The sequence below is a fragment of the Aulonocara stuartgranti genome (genome assembly GCF_965226115.1).
Source record: "Aulonocara stuartgranti genome assembly, chromosome: 9".
NCBI classification, from domain to species: Eukaryota; Metazoa; Chordata; class Actinopteri; order Cichliformes; family Cichlidae; genus Aulonocara; species Aulonocara stuartgranti.
The window spans coordinates 17,093,363-17,108,262 of NC_138960.1; the positions used below are offsets into that span (position 1 = coordinate 17,093,363).

Here is a 14,900-nt window from a genome sequence, read left to right on the forward strand (position 1 = left end):
CAAGGTTTAGCTCCTCGAAACAATGTCCTGGGCAAAGGCGGGCATGGAGGAGGCTGTATGTCTTTTTGTTTTCCCCCCGCCTTCCTCGTTCCATTCTCTGAAGATTATGAACATATGATGACAGCAGCACAACATAATGCAGAAAATAGAAAAAAGTAGCTTAGCGCTTCTCACAGGCTTGACAGGGACACTGAAAGACAGACTGTGCTTAACAATCAAACAATACAGTGAACATACATTTTGCATTGGTTTCTAACACAAAAAGACACAAAAGTAGGAGAGAGAAATGTAGCAGGAATCCTGGAATCCTGTATTGCATCTGTGTATTGTAAACCCCCTTTAAAAAAAATAGACTGGTATTTATGTAGCAGTTTCAGCGTTTACTGACCGCTCACAGTGCTTTTACACCACAGACCACATTCATACAACACGTCACCTTCTCAAATCTATACCTATAGACATTTCAGACTCACCGGTTAACCTTAGATATCTTTTGGCTGTGAAAGGAAATCAGTGCACCCAGAGACAAAAAAATAAATAAATATACAGAAACAGGAAGAACATGCCAACTGCTCACAGAAAGCCCCCAGGAAGATCTGAGCCCATGAAATTCTTGCTGTGCTAACCAATGCACCACCATGCCACCGTTGATTTTTATGCATGAAGTTCAATGGGGCCCAGGATTTTGGATAATGTTTCCTGTAGCTCTGAAGTGAGCTTTTCAGAGCTGGAAAGAATAAACCTGATGATGTCATCAGGGTGCTATTGAGCTGCATTTTGGGAGTCCAGTATTTTTGGCACTCTGGTACTCACAAATATGCTGGCCTCTGGTGCTTTAAAATCCACCACTTTTTTCACTGTGTGAGAACCACAGTTACTGTAGGCCTCTGAAATGTATGTATATACAAATGTGGGGGCACATAGAAATAGAGCAAAATTCACCATCCAGTTTTTAATCCAGACAGGAATCATACATCTACAATGTAAAGACTGGACATACATACATATAAGATATTCTTTTAAATGGAAATAACCCCAAAGTTAATCCAGCAGGAGGCGACTCCTTTGCTTTAAAGGGACTTTCAGTTCTTTAGATGTCTATGTTCAAAAGATAGCTTTTAAATGATCCCACAGAGTAAAACATGTTGCAAATCAAGGCATGATTTAGGACTTGTTAGTCACAACTATTGTGACCAACAAGCAAGGAGAAACCTGCTTGCCACATCTGCCACCTGAGGCTGGATCTCCTTAGACTCCCATGCTAAATTTATTTTAAATCAAAAGAAATGCCTCATCAGCAATATTTGACTCCCGGCACTCACATATCTGCATGTAGAAAGACTATTTATTTAGTTATATGTTTAATTTGGAGAAGAATTTGTTCTCTTTTTTTCCACTTTTTTGTTTTTTCTTGGTTACAGTGTTATGTTGCCTAGTGACAGGAGTCCTGACTCCTTTTCCTGCTACTGTGGCAGTATAGCAACAATCTGCAAGGAGTGACAATAGCTTCAAAACAACTGCTGTTTACGTGACATTTTTACCACAAGTGACTGAAAGGATCACTTCACACACCTGACAAATTCAAACTTAGTGGGAAGGTGGAGCTTTACTGTTGCTGTGTACACACCTCAAGCAGGTAGTTGGGTTTGTTTGGGTTTTCTTTTTCTTTTTTTCAGGCCACTTTCAGTTCACAGCAGATGAAGGGGAATCTCGGCTCGCTCCATAGTAAATGTTGGTCTTAGAAATGGGTTGTGGGAACAGTAAGGTGCTGCCTGAGGCATCTAAGAAAAGCTATGTAAGTGTGGTGCAGTCACTAGTAGCTTTCAGTAAAGGACATGAGGATGATGATGAGCCAAAGAAACAAAAGAAGAAGCAAAAAAATCCATGGTTTTCTGCCAGTGTTGATAATCCTCACCTAGGACCAAGCAGCAAACAGCAAATCAAACAAAGACAAGAATGGAACAAGGTTCCCAGGTATAAGGACAAGTTTGAGCCACGCGTCACAGCACGGTAAGTGTTCACAGTTTGAATAATTATTTCTTCAGAGTTTTTAAAGCAGACAGTATTTTTCATGCTATGCTTGCTGGAAATTGTATTTTGTACATCCATGATATTTAAATCTGCCAATCTTGTACTGGAAAAAAAAAATCAAGAATCAAATATAACATGGTGGATGGTTGAAATTTAGGCCCCTCAAAATCCAGGAAAGTGGCAACTGATAGATTGGCTTTTATCCACTAATCTTGAGGCCAGTACATTATTTGGCAATAGCAATTTACAGCCAAACATAAGTGGAAAAGCCTGCATTTGCAGTGCTCATAGGAGCCTTTTAACATTCGTCTTTCTCATTCTTTCCAACCCAACATCCTGCAATAATGGTAGACAGTCATTTGAGATCCTTGGGGGTTTTAATGCCGGAAACACCGCCTTCCTGTACTTGTCAGATAAAGGCCTAGAAACAATTAAAGGAACAAAACTGATTCCTTTTTAAGGGGAAACATGTGTATTGCTCATCATCCCATAATTCAAAGCTTGCATAAAGTATTGCCTTGTTTATTGGCGATCTAAATCAGAATCATACATATTGGTTTGATCGACTTTGCATGCTGTATAGCATAGTGCAAAACATATATTCCCATACATCAGGACTGCAGCTGCAGGGAGAGACATTTAGTGCTTTGCAGCAGTGTATCATGAGATAGTTATGCTGTAATGAGTCACCATTCCCCTTCTGCCCTGTCAGGTATGACATCAAAGCCCTGATTGGTCGTGGAAGCTTCAGTCGTGTTGTGCGTGTGGAGCACAGGGCAACTCGCCAGCCCTTTGCCATAAAAATGATGGAGGTAGAGGCCCCAGAGGGTCGTGAGGTGTGTGATTCTGAACTAGCAGTGCTGCAGAGGGTGAGCCATGCTAATGTCATTCAGCTGGTTGAGGTGTTCCAGTTTCCACAGCGTGTTTACATGGTACTGGAACTGGCGACAGGAGGGGAACTTTTGGACCGTGTTGTCAGCAGGGGCCACTTCACTGAGCGAGATGCTACCCAGGCCATCCAGATGATACTGGCTGCATTGGTATACCTGCACAGCCTGGGAATCACCCACAGAGACTTGAAGCCTGAGAATCTTCTGTACTACCACCCCGGAGCAGACTCCAGATTGTTGGTGACCGACTTTGGATTGTCTGCTTTTGCCAGCACACTCACCAGGTGTGAGATTTCTGAACGAGGCAACGAGGAAACTGGAGAGTCGTGGTCTTTGAGGACCACTTGTGGAACCCCTGAGTACATGGCTCCTGAAATGTTGCTGAGGAGACCCTATTCCTGTGCAGTGGACATGTGGGCTTTAGGGGTAATTGCCTACATTTTGCTGAGTGGAACTGTGCCGTTTGAGGATGACAGCCGCACACGGCTCTACAGATCCATTGTGAGAGGAAAATATAGCTTCCGTGGAAATGTAAGTTTACTGGACTTTTTGTTCAGTTATGTTTAGTAAGTAATTTTGGATAGCAAATAGAGGTTCTAGAGGATTTAATAAACTAAATGAGAAAATTTTGCACCATAAGCACGTTGTGCTACTGCTAAAACTCTTTGACCAGAATAAAGGAAATATGAAGACAGATTGGATTTAAGTGCGACCCACAGCAGATTCAAGAAGAATTTTTGTCTTTTTATTAATTTTTTGGTGGGTAAATGTGCCTGTTTGTTGATGTTTTTCTGCTAATCATGAAATGAAAAATACACAAAATGTTGTTAGAGACACTATGAGCAGGAAAAGTAGCCCACAGATGTAATTTACAGGCTGAACTGAAAAACATACCCTTTAATGACAAACAAGTGGATATCAGCCGTAAGGACCAGGTGAAAATGGAAAACAGTATGATAGGTTTGTAGCTTGAACCTATTCGCTGGCACGTTGAGGACAATATAATTACACAGCAAGCAAGACCCGAAGTAGGCAAAGTTCTTCATGTTACTCATGCATGAGGGAGACCTGCCTGGGGTCAAGCGTCGTTCCCCCACTTGACCTCCGTCAGACTCTCAGCCAGGTTCCCCATAGCACTCCTTTTATTGTGGTTACATGAATATGCATAGGGTCATTAACATATAACATCTTACATAGGTATACATGTGAACAAAGAATACTGTGTATGTGTGTGTGTGTGTGTTGTATGTGTGTGTGTGTGTGTGAGGTCAAGATGTGACCCTGTGAAGACTCCCCAAACGCTGGTGCCAGGAGTCTAGCGGGTCCATCTGAACAAAAGGCTCTTATACTTAAAGAGATATACATATGTTTGCTATGACATATATCAACAAAGAGAAAATACGACCTCTCCTAGGAGGTGTGTGATCTATGCCAGAACACTCTGTAGAGGAGTGAACGCCCTCCCCCTTCATGCTACTCAGAGTTGTTACAGACCTCCTAGGATGAGACATTCTTTCAATCTACAAATGATTATACACCTCTAAGCATATATGGTTAAATATTTCTAAGCATAAATGACAATCAACAATACAAAACCTAACACAGTAGGATCCTGAAAATCTGTAGGCCGACTTACTGATAAGTATCCAAATTAACCTAAACCATGTCACTTGTGTTGGTGTAGAATGTGGATGATTTAAAAGCTAAAGTATTATTAACATCAATATGTTTCGAAGTGCCTTAGGTCAAGCCAGTATAGGTTGCTAGCACATAGCTAATATTAGCCTTTTAGCAGCTAACTAGGTAGAGTGCTAAAATAATTCCATACTGAAATCATATTTTTATACAGTTAAATGTGTTTTCTTTGCATTTTATATTGTGAGGTGACTTTTCCCCCACTGAGAGTGGTATTCATATGCTGAACTCTAGCAAAAACTCAGCGAAACTGTCTGTTTAAAGTAACTGTTAACGTGCTGTAGCTTGTTGCTAGCACAGTGATTGCTTGGTTTATGGAATGCAAAATTATGATCAAGTTTTATACTTCTTTTATACTTCCCAAATAGTGCTGTGGTAACTTTTATTTGTGATCTACATGTTGCACTGGTTTCTAAACAGTCGGTTTATTTCAATATAACATGCCCAATCTCCCAGGAGCCATTCAGTTTGGACCATGATCACAAACTGAGTGATGAGATTCAGCTGCAGGTAATTTCCTAACAGGACAGGCACAGCTTGTTAATTGCAACCAGAAAAGCATTTAAATTTAGGTCATACATGTATATGTTAAATCTAGGCCTAATGTGGCAGAGAATCATTATAATGAAAACATTCTTCAGTAACTGACAGGCTCTAATGTGGGACTGCAAACCGTGCAAATATTTTTTGACATTGGTTCTGTTGCGCTCTTCTATCAAAACAACTTAGATCACTTCAGGAAATGCCTGATTAACAAAAGTTTATTTCTTTACCGTCAACATGTGCAACGCATTTTTTTGCAGATTTCATGGGGAATCTTGTGTGTGTGTGTGTGTGTGTGTGTGTGTGTGTGTGTGTGTGTGTGTGTGTGTGTGTGTGTGTGTGTGTGTGTGTGTGTCTGACAATCCGTGCAGGTCGTGTTAGAGGACAACTCATGAGATTATGGTGAAAACTGTGAGCGCTGTCCATGGTCCTGAAATTTTAACAGTTTAATTTGACTGTAATAAAACTTTATTAGGGAAAACTGTGTTTGATCTCTATCTGAGGCACGATTGTTTTCAAGATAGGGTTCAAAGTCCATGTCGTCATCCCTTTGTTCTCTCAGTTCTTCAGCTATTTCACTTCAAATCTGATCGTGCAGGCTATGATAATCCTGCACCTGCATGAGTTTTCATGCTTGATTTAAATATTCCTCTTTCTATATTTTATGCCTTGAGAAAGAAACTGCCAGGAATGCATATGCAGGAGGCTCAGTTGCAAAAATCTCCAAGTTTCCACCTCTTACAAGCAATCTTGCCATTGCGCTCTCTTTTTAAATACCAACTTTACTTTTGTTAGGGAAAAACCCAGTTTGTTTTGGCATAAGGCATTAAATCTTAATCTTGAAAACAGAAGGAAGCTGGAGAAAACTGTCAAGGTAACCTTGAGCATCTATTAGAAATGCGTCTTTGTTCATTTTCAACTTTTTGGCCAGCTGTGGCCTCACCCACTGAAGTGCATCTGCTTCCAGCATAATCATTGAAAAAAATGTAGTTTTAACTAAATCCCTGATTTTCATTTTGACATCTGGTCTTCTCCCTATAGTATAATCTGGCATTATTTATGACGTGCATGCTCTGAAATTATGCAAAACATTTCTTCACATATGGTCATTACATCTACTCACCACACAATAATAATTCATACCTTAATCACTGCGCTTTTAGAACTACCAGAAATGGTACCATCCTTCCATCCTTGCCTGACATAAGTAGGAAAAAAAAGTCAGCTCAGCACATTGCAGTACTGGTGTGGTAACAAGGTGAACCTCTCCTTGTTTTCATGTCTTCTTCTGCAATATTGCAAAGCACATGAAAGAAAATGTGAAAGTTTGTTGTGATGTCTTTGAGTTCCTCGCTTGGTTTGGTTCTTTGAGAATGCTTTGAAATGGTGGGAAATGGGGCCTTGCGTGATTTTCTCCCCACTTCCCTATATCATATAACTGAAGTGGGTGTTTTTAAAAGCCTTTTCAGTCAAGCTCAGTAGTGAGTTCGGGCTTGTTCTTTCACGCTGATTACACACAACGCTGGATTATTCACTGGGCTTTAAGCCTGGCTCGATTCTTAGGGATGCAGTCTGACATTTTAGTCTGGCATACAAGAGGCTCCCTTACATAGGCCCTGGACTATTATCCCTGTGTTTACCGCTGCACTGACCACCAGCTGAACAATAATGCAAAATCCTTCTAAACTTCATGCAAGAGCTTATTTTATGTTTTTCACGGTGGTTTTTGACATAGCACATATGTAGGCCACGCTAGTGAGGAAAAAGTCTTGACATTAAAGCTAAAAGCAACATTTATAGAACCGTACGCTCAGTCTCTCACATCTCAGTGAGATGCAGTCAAGGCATCAATCTGTAAATTCATATGGTCGTATTATAAAGACATCATACATGGCTGAGTAACAGTCCAGGGCTTGATAGATCAGCCATCAATCACATTTCCATGTTGACAAGGCACTTATTCTCTGTCATGTGCGAGTATCCACCCTCTCCAGCAGAGTGACAACACAGTTAAGCGCGCACGCTGTGATAATAATGTAGTGAAGGTTGACAAGTACCCACAAAACGTGGACGTCTGTCATCACAAGGGCTCCTCATGTCATTAAGAAGGGTTCCTCTCTTTGGGTGCCTCAGGAATTTCTTTCACATACTAAACTTGACTTGAAGCGCATCAGTTGGAATGATATGTCCACCAATTAAACAAAGTGACTATTGGACTTTGCCCCCTTCCCAAAAAATGTGCTTTTCGCAGCAAGAAGGGGAACACTGACTGACTGGATCCTCAGTGTCTTACGGCGTACTACTACTGAATGACAGGGGTGGTTTGCCTGGAGTGATATCTTCTTGACTTGAGATGTTACAAGTGAATGTGATTGGATGTCAATCCAATCTGTGCATTTTCACCTCCACAGAGACTGGAGAGCAGGTGTTGCCAATAACATGAACAATGGCTCGTTCCAATCAAGTGTCCCAGTATGGCGTAACAGTGCAAACAAAGCAAATGCCATAGCGAGACACTGAAAGTAAAGCAGTCGAAAGGAATGAAGACATAATTAACTCGATTTCTGTGGTCAATAGGAAAAAAAGGAGTAAAAATAAAGTTGGTATGATCACAGATGCAGTCAGCATGGCAAGACAGCCTTTGAAGACATTTGCTGGCAGTGCACATTCTGCTTCAACAAGATGGCAGAGATGCAGTAAATTAGTACAATTTGACACAACAAGTGATAATATTAAACAGTGGAAACCATCTGGTAAATCTAGATATGGTTTAAAACCCAAATACCCGCTGCTATTAATTTATTGAAAACCTGCAGTGCTGTATTAGAGCAAGCCCGGTACATTTATTAGATTTTTGTTACCTATCCAGCGTATCAGCCCCTTTTGCATTATGAAGTGTTACGGCAACACAAATTTGTTTAATGGGCTTTACAAAAAATAAATAAATAAATGCATAAAAATTATGTAGACTTGCTGCCTCGTAAAATATGTGTATCTGCTTAATAAGGGTGAATAATAATATTTTGAGTGTTTAGTACTAATGAGGATAATTCACATGAACTAAAAGAATTTCAGTTTGAATTAAATGCACTTTGGACAACCTAGGTTTAGCAAATTTTATCATTTAAAAAGAAAAGAGAACTAAAAAAATCCCACTTTTGTTACATTTCTGTTCCCCATGCGCTGCGCAATAACAGGTCCACAAACCCTAACAACACCACTGACCAGGAGCACTAATCAAAACAAGAATCTCAATCACCACAAGACTGCAAAATTACTGAAACAAAAATCCCTGCGCTGCTAACTTAAGGGTTTAAAGTTAAATATTAACAGTGCAGACGATGAAACCAGATCAAATTATTAAATCAAACAAGTATGCAAGGCTGTACTCTAAAGCAAAAACTCAATGCAGATAACTCAATATAAGTGAGGGTACTGTTTGCATTTACAGTGTTACAGGAATGAGTTATTACTTTTAAGCCTAAAAGTTTCACTCTACCCAGCCCAAAGCCATGTTAAGTAAGTTAGCATATTTCTGTATAACCACATGCATTAACACATGGGTTTTTTTAAGCATTTACAGCAGACTGCAGTCATCGGAGACCATGTATAAATATGTATTCAATGATGCAGTGTAGCAAAAAGGATTAACTTCAGGTACAGATGGACATAACTGTTTTTTCTCCTCTTCCTCACTATGTAAATTAATACACAGGGGCTGCAATTACAAACATTTTTCCAAATGTATCAGCAACCTTTTGTTTTTATTCAGGCTGAACGGGGACTTTGGGCACATGCATGTGTGTAATTTTGCGTGAAAATGTGAGTGGGATGGGGGAGGTTTGAGGAGAGAGGCGAAGGTGAGACTGAATCGGAAATGCAGAAGGCCGCTGGCACCTTCCCACGAATTGAGTCCCTTTGTCTCACCGGCAGCCCCCACCCCTTCTTTTATTGCACTAGCAGCAGACACACAAACGGTACATTCATACGTGCCATGCACGCTCCACTCACAGGTGCAGCAGCTCCTCGCCTGAGGACCTGTAGTGCAAACTCACGCTGATGTGTTTGCTCAGTAGTGAGCGTGAGGAAGAGGGGGAGCCGGGGGTTGATGGCACGGGAGTGAGGGAGGATGCGAGTGAGGAAAAGAGGAGGGGGCAGAGGACAAGCAGGACAGAAGAAGGAACGGATGTAGCCTCAAGGGCTTTGAACGCCTTATCACTTAGTCCCTTCTCTCTGTATAAGACAAATAATTTCCTTTGCACATAATCGGGGACATCTCATCTGTGTGACTGTATTTTGTTTGTGTGCCTGCGAGCGTGAATGTGTGGCAGTCTTTTGCATGTAAAGCAGCAGTCCTCGCATTAGTTCTGTCCAGGTAGCCTGGTAACCTCCTCTGCATTCTGCCGCTGTGTTATGGAAGCCACACTTTCCTGACCCAGCCCAAATGTCTACATCTCCAAGCAGGAGGCCAAATGGGGTAATGGTTAGGCCAGTCTGCCCCCTAGTGAGCACCATGTGAACAGCCCCAGCCTCCACTTGGCCACAGTATATTGTACATGACAGCCCACTCTCTCCTGCATCCGAGTATTGATATTTTGATTACTGTGGGTTAGCTGGTACTTTCACCTGAATTAGCAACAGGCCACCTTCTCTATTTGGACTTATTATGATGAAGCATATTTACCTTGGCTTTCTTGCTCGGGGAAGGCTGCCAGGTGAATCAGATTGCAGTAAATTGTGAGACAGACACTCGTGGAGTGCTTCATGTGATCTGCTCTTGCTGCTACTCCCTTTTTACTCCCAGCAGGAGCCTTGATGGTTGCACCTGAGAGGTGAGAGTAACAAAGGGTATAACGCCTGCTCTTTTAGTCCACTCTCTGGGCATCTTCTGCTTCTCCCTGTCCAGCACCCTGCAAACATTTACCATGCACCACTGACACCTGACACGTCCACACCCCACTACATGTTCAATTAGATAAACTGATCAGGAAATTGAACCCGGTTGTCCTTTGTTTGTTGCGGGCCTGAGCTGAGCCGGTAACACTCATTACTCAAAAGTGCGTTATCCTCCTGATCACATTAGCGCAATCCAAGCTTCTAGCGTTTTCTTCATTTGTTGCAATTACAGCTTTGTCAGGTAAAGATGTAGCGTGGCGCAAACACAGTCACTGGAGCTTCTCATTCACTCTAACAAGATGTTGCTCAATAAGCCAAGCCCTGTAGGTTTTTCCACTGCTTATACCGTATCTGCACTCCACTCATCTCCCTCCTCTCTCTTTCTCTCCCCTCGTTGGCTAGCTCTCAGCTCAGCAGTGATGTATAACACTAGCTCTCGCCCCCTTCCTCTAAACGCAATAAAGCCTTTGTGTATTTTGACGTGAAAAATGTTCAAAATAAGGGGGAGAGATAAACTTCCTGAAGGAGGCTCGGTTCCAAGGAGGCAACTCAGTTATGTCTCTTCTTCTTTAAGTGTACAGGAGGAAGGGAAACTTTTGATACCTCTCAACAGCAGCATCAAAGACTTTTACTGCATAATTCCAGCTTTTTTCTCATACATTGCCATCAGGCACTAAACGTATGTATTCCCGTTATTTCAGATCAAGGACAAAAGGCATCTGCTAGCCACAGCTGCTATCAAGTGTGTATTTCATGGCAAGGTAATAAGAGGCCTCGCCAAATCACCACCAGTGCCAGATAAAGGGGAAAGTCAGACTTGTTAGTCGTGGGAGCTCAATCAAACGGTGTCACTCTGCCTGCCTCTCAGGTGTGAAATAACAACAGTGTGAGAAGAAAGTTTGACTGAGAATCTTTTCTTTTTTTTATGACTCGTTCTGCTGGCAGCTCAGCACCCTGTGCTGTGCTTATACACTCACACTCCCCACCCCACCCCCAGTCACTACACTGTGAGAATAAGAAAGTCCCCCACTTCTTTGAATTCCTCTCACCGGCAACAGTCTCGCGATTGTCAATTTCATGCTTGATTAATTGTCATTACTCCACCAGAGACAAAAAAAGGAGAGAGAAATGTATTTCAGGATTAAAATGGAGAGCTAGACCTCCCTAAAGAGTGAGATTTAGTCTGAGCAAGGTTGAGCAAAGAAGCAGAGAGTTTTACACTCTGATTTCACTGCGTTTAGCTTTTTCAGTCCTCAGACAAACATGCCACAGAAATATTTGAGCGCACTGTGCTGAATATGGAAATAGAGAACAGAGATTAAGAAAGGGATCTTTTCATTGTGTTCAATACTACTCAGTAATAATTGAAATCACCAAATTTGATGGAAAAATCATGCAATTTGTTTTCTAATTACTCTAGTTACATAAGTGTTAACAAAGGTGTACCACAGGGTTCTGTTTTAGGACCTCTTTTAGTTGCCATTTTTTTAAAAGTGTCAAAATTTAGAAGGACTACAATTCATCTCTATCTTTAAATAATACTTTTTCATAGACGATAGTTCCTTTTGTGGCCCAAGTGGTACTGTACTCCTACAATTCAATCCTAAATTTATTTAAACTCAGATCTAAATGCTGCCTTTAGAAGTAAACATCACTACTTTCAGCAGGACACATACTGAAAACTCTCATACTGAAAATATCCTCTCATTAAAAAATAAAAAAAATGTGCTTGGCTGGATGACAAACTGTGCTTTAAATAAAACATATAAGTGAGTTTTGGCAAATCTCTGGCTTCACATATATGTGAAACTATAAATCAGTATTGCACTGGACCAGGTTCTAAGATGAAAACTGTCTCTTAATGCCAACATTAGAAAAAAAATGGATTTAATTTGCTAAAAGCCAGACAAGTGGAACCATCTGAAATTTGTACAATTAGAGAAGTTAATTTCTTTTAAATGTGAAACTTCTTGGTCACATCAAGCACAGCGACCTTTTGTTGTCATTTTTACTTACAGTATTGCTTTATTATGTCAAGTTTTTATTGTTTTGAATATATTTATATGTATGTTTTCTTAGTTTACTTGTAATCAAGGATTTTTGTAAAATTGTGATAATGATTATGACCATTCAACATTAACCAGTTGCCTGTTTTTCTTTTTGCTTTGATTCCAGATCAATCTAGTTGAAAATCTGTATCAATAATATTTTTATTTAAAATTTGATGGAAGCACAAAGGTCATCACTTTCCCGAGGCAGGCCTCTAGAAAGTTGATTCCCTGACTAAGAACCAAGGCTGTGATGAATAATTTAATGAATTTGAATTATGATAAGGATTCTGATGTCTTCTCTCACCCTGCAAAGATGGCTTTGCCGATTTCAAAGCACTCTTTAATGTCAGCTTGGGTCATGACAAGGCGGATGATTTGCAATGGATTCCACTGAAGCTCATCTTTGCTGCCTTTATTGTGCACCCAAAAAAATCCCACACATGCAGCAGAGCTGTCCTACCTCCCAGTCTTTGTATTCATTCAGCCAAGACTGCTGCTTCCTTTTGCCCAGTGACATTTAGCTTTCTTTTGAGTTTAGTTCTGCTTGTTAGGCCTGCAGAGCTCAGGGATCATAGTTTTATTGCTTTGTTAGAATGAAATCTTGCATCCCGCTTTGAAGCAGCTCGGAATCTGTGCATGCGCCTCTTCTAGATACCCAGCTATTAGAGCGCTGTGGGTGTCTGTGTGTGTGTGTGAGGGGTTTTGTAGGCTGAATTGTCATCTTCTTGGGTGAGAGTGTTAATAGTCTGCTTGTTCTATCCACAGCCTTGGCCTTCAGTGTCCAACTTGGCTAAGGACTTCATTCTGCACCTGCTAGTGTTGGACCCGGCCACCCGCCTCACTGCCGAAAAAGCCGTCCGCCACCCCTGGGTGGTCACCACGGCAGCCAACTCCTCCATGACGAACCTCCATAGATCTATTTCGCAGAATCTCAGGCAGCGGGCATCACGCAGCTCCTCCCGGTGCCCCAGCAGCAGCACCACAAGCTCCACTGATGCCAGCAGCCTGGGAAGGCTAATGCCACCAGAGACAAAGCCGAAGCAGCAGCAGCAGCAGGGAAGAGCAGCTGGACTGATTCAGCCTCAGAGAGCCATACAACCTCGAGCCAGAGGGCACAAGGAGCATCAGCATCATCCAACTAAAGCATTAGATTCACGAGAAGGCTAATGAAAGGATGGAACCAGCTGCCCCAGCTCTGCTCACGAACCACAGGGAGCCTAAGTGCCTGGGACAGGTGTTGTGACAAGAAAGTTTTCTGGATTGAAGTCAGGTTTTTCTACCAGAGTAATAACCCAGGTTCCCCTAAAGGCTCATTTCCATCTTCCATTAGTTTCTTGTGGGTGAATATCCTTTGATTCTGAGGTTCTGGCCAATACAGAGACAGAGCTGTCCACCTCCACAAAATCTCCAGCCCCTGGTTATTCACACTGCTCAGACTAATGGATTCAAGGTCTCATTTAGATCATTATGAGTCACAACATCACCTGCCTGTGAAGAGGTTCATTCTAAAAACCTAAAAATTTATCATTTGAGCAATGGGAGGTAATCATAGCCAGGATGATAAAATATTGCTGTTTCCTCTTTGATCTATTTTTTTTTATTATTTAAACTCCCCCATCACCACACAGCATATTTTGAGGAAAAAGAAGGAAGTATGACAGCGCTCTTGTCTTTCCCTTTGTTTTCATTCCTCCTACATAGGAGCACCCACAGTCCTGTGGAAACACTGAAAGCACAACCCATATATATACAGTGGCAGGCCTCTATCACGTTAAAACGAAGCCCTGGGATAAAGAGCTGCATCTTCTCCTGCACACTTTGTGTGAGCTGTAAACAACAGCAAAGAGCCTTCTTAAGAATATGTGTTATTTTCCAGTGAGAAGTTTTAAATTGAAATGCAAATATGTTACAGGAGGGGAAAGGCGTGGAAAGGCTGGATTAAAATGCAAGCGTGATGCCAAATATAATTGCCAGTGAAATCCAGTGTTATTTATCAGACATTACGTTTTAAAAGATTTAACAACAAAAGGAAAATCCACCAGATATTGGTGGATTTTCCTTTTGTTGTTAAATCTTTTAAAACTAATGCTTGGACTGTCTATGGATTCAAACTGTTTCTGACAATTGTAAGAGTTGTAAGTGTAAGAGAGCGCAATAAAAAGACAGCACAAGAGAGACGAGACAGTTTGTATATTAAAGTTTAATATTCAAGTCCATGGTTGTAAAAAAAAAAAAATCTAGATTATTTTCAAAACCACTGATGCACATATACACATTAGCCACAACACTCAAACCACTAACTAGTGAAGCAAAACACATTAATCGTTTCAGTGTGAAATCCTTTGATTTGACACGCACACCCTGCCAAAACAATGGCAACCAGTGGGCTCCCTGGCGCACCCCAATGGCAGTGGTTTCTTGTAACAGAATAAAACACAATTTGTTCATATTATTCACATGGTCAAAAATGTCATAACACTGTTAGCTTTTTTAAATATCTTTAACAAAATGCTAAGATGTTCCATGCTATGCTCTCAATCCCTTCTCGTGGCCTTCGGCTGACAAATACTACAAGCTGTTTAGTATCAGCTTGAACTATCTTGGCCAAACACCAGTCAGGCAAAATTAACTTCAAGGTCACATCATTTTTGCTCTTGATAATGAAACTTTAGAGATGGCCGTGGGATGCAGCTGGAATCTTTAGAATGTGCTAATAAATGGACCTTAAGGTTGCCACTGAAATACAAGTTCAACTTGGAAAAACCACCCAGCTCCATTCTCACCAATACAGCAA

At 41.2% G+C, this 14,900-nt stretch overlaps 1 protein-coding gene across 1 annotated transcript; it reads left to right on the top strand.

The window, feature by feature from the left end:
* Positions 1–1,729: 1,729 nt before the first annotated feature.
* Positions 1,730–13,273, top strand: LOC309713665 (serine/threonine-protein kinase H1-like; the record flags this gene model as incomplete). Its single annotated transcript, XM_082545458.1, has 3 exons — positions 1,730–2,010; positions 2,744–3,452; positions 12,872–13,273. The coding sequence occupies 3 exons, from the start codon at positions 1,730–1,732 to the stop codon at positions 13,271–13,273; spliced, it is 1,392 nt and encodes a 463-aa protein (XP_082401584.1).
* Between the last annotated feature and the right edge of the window lie 1,627 nt (positions 13,274–14,900).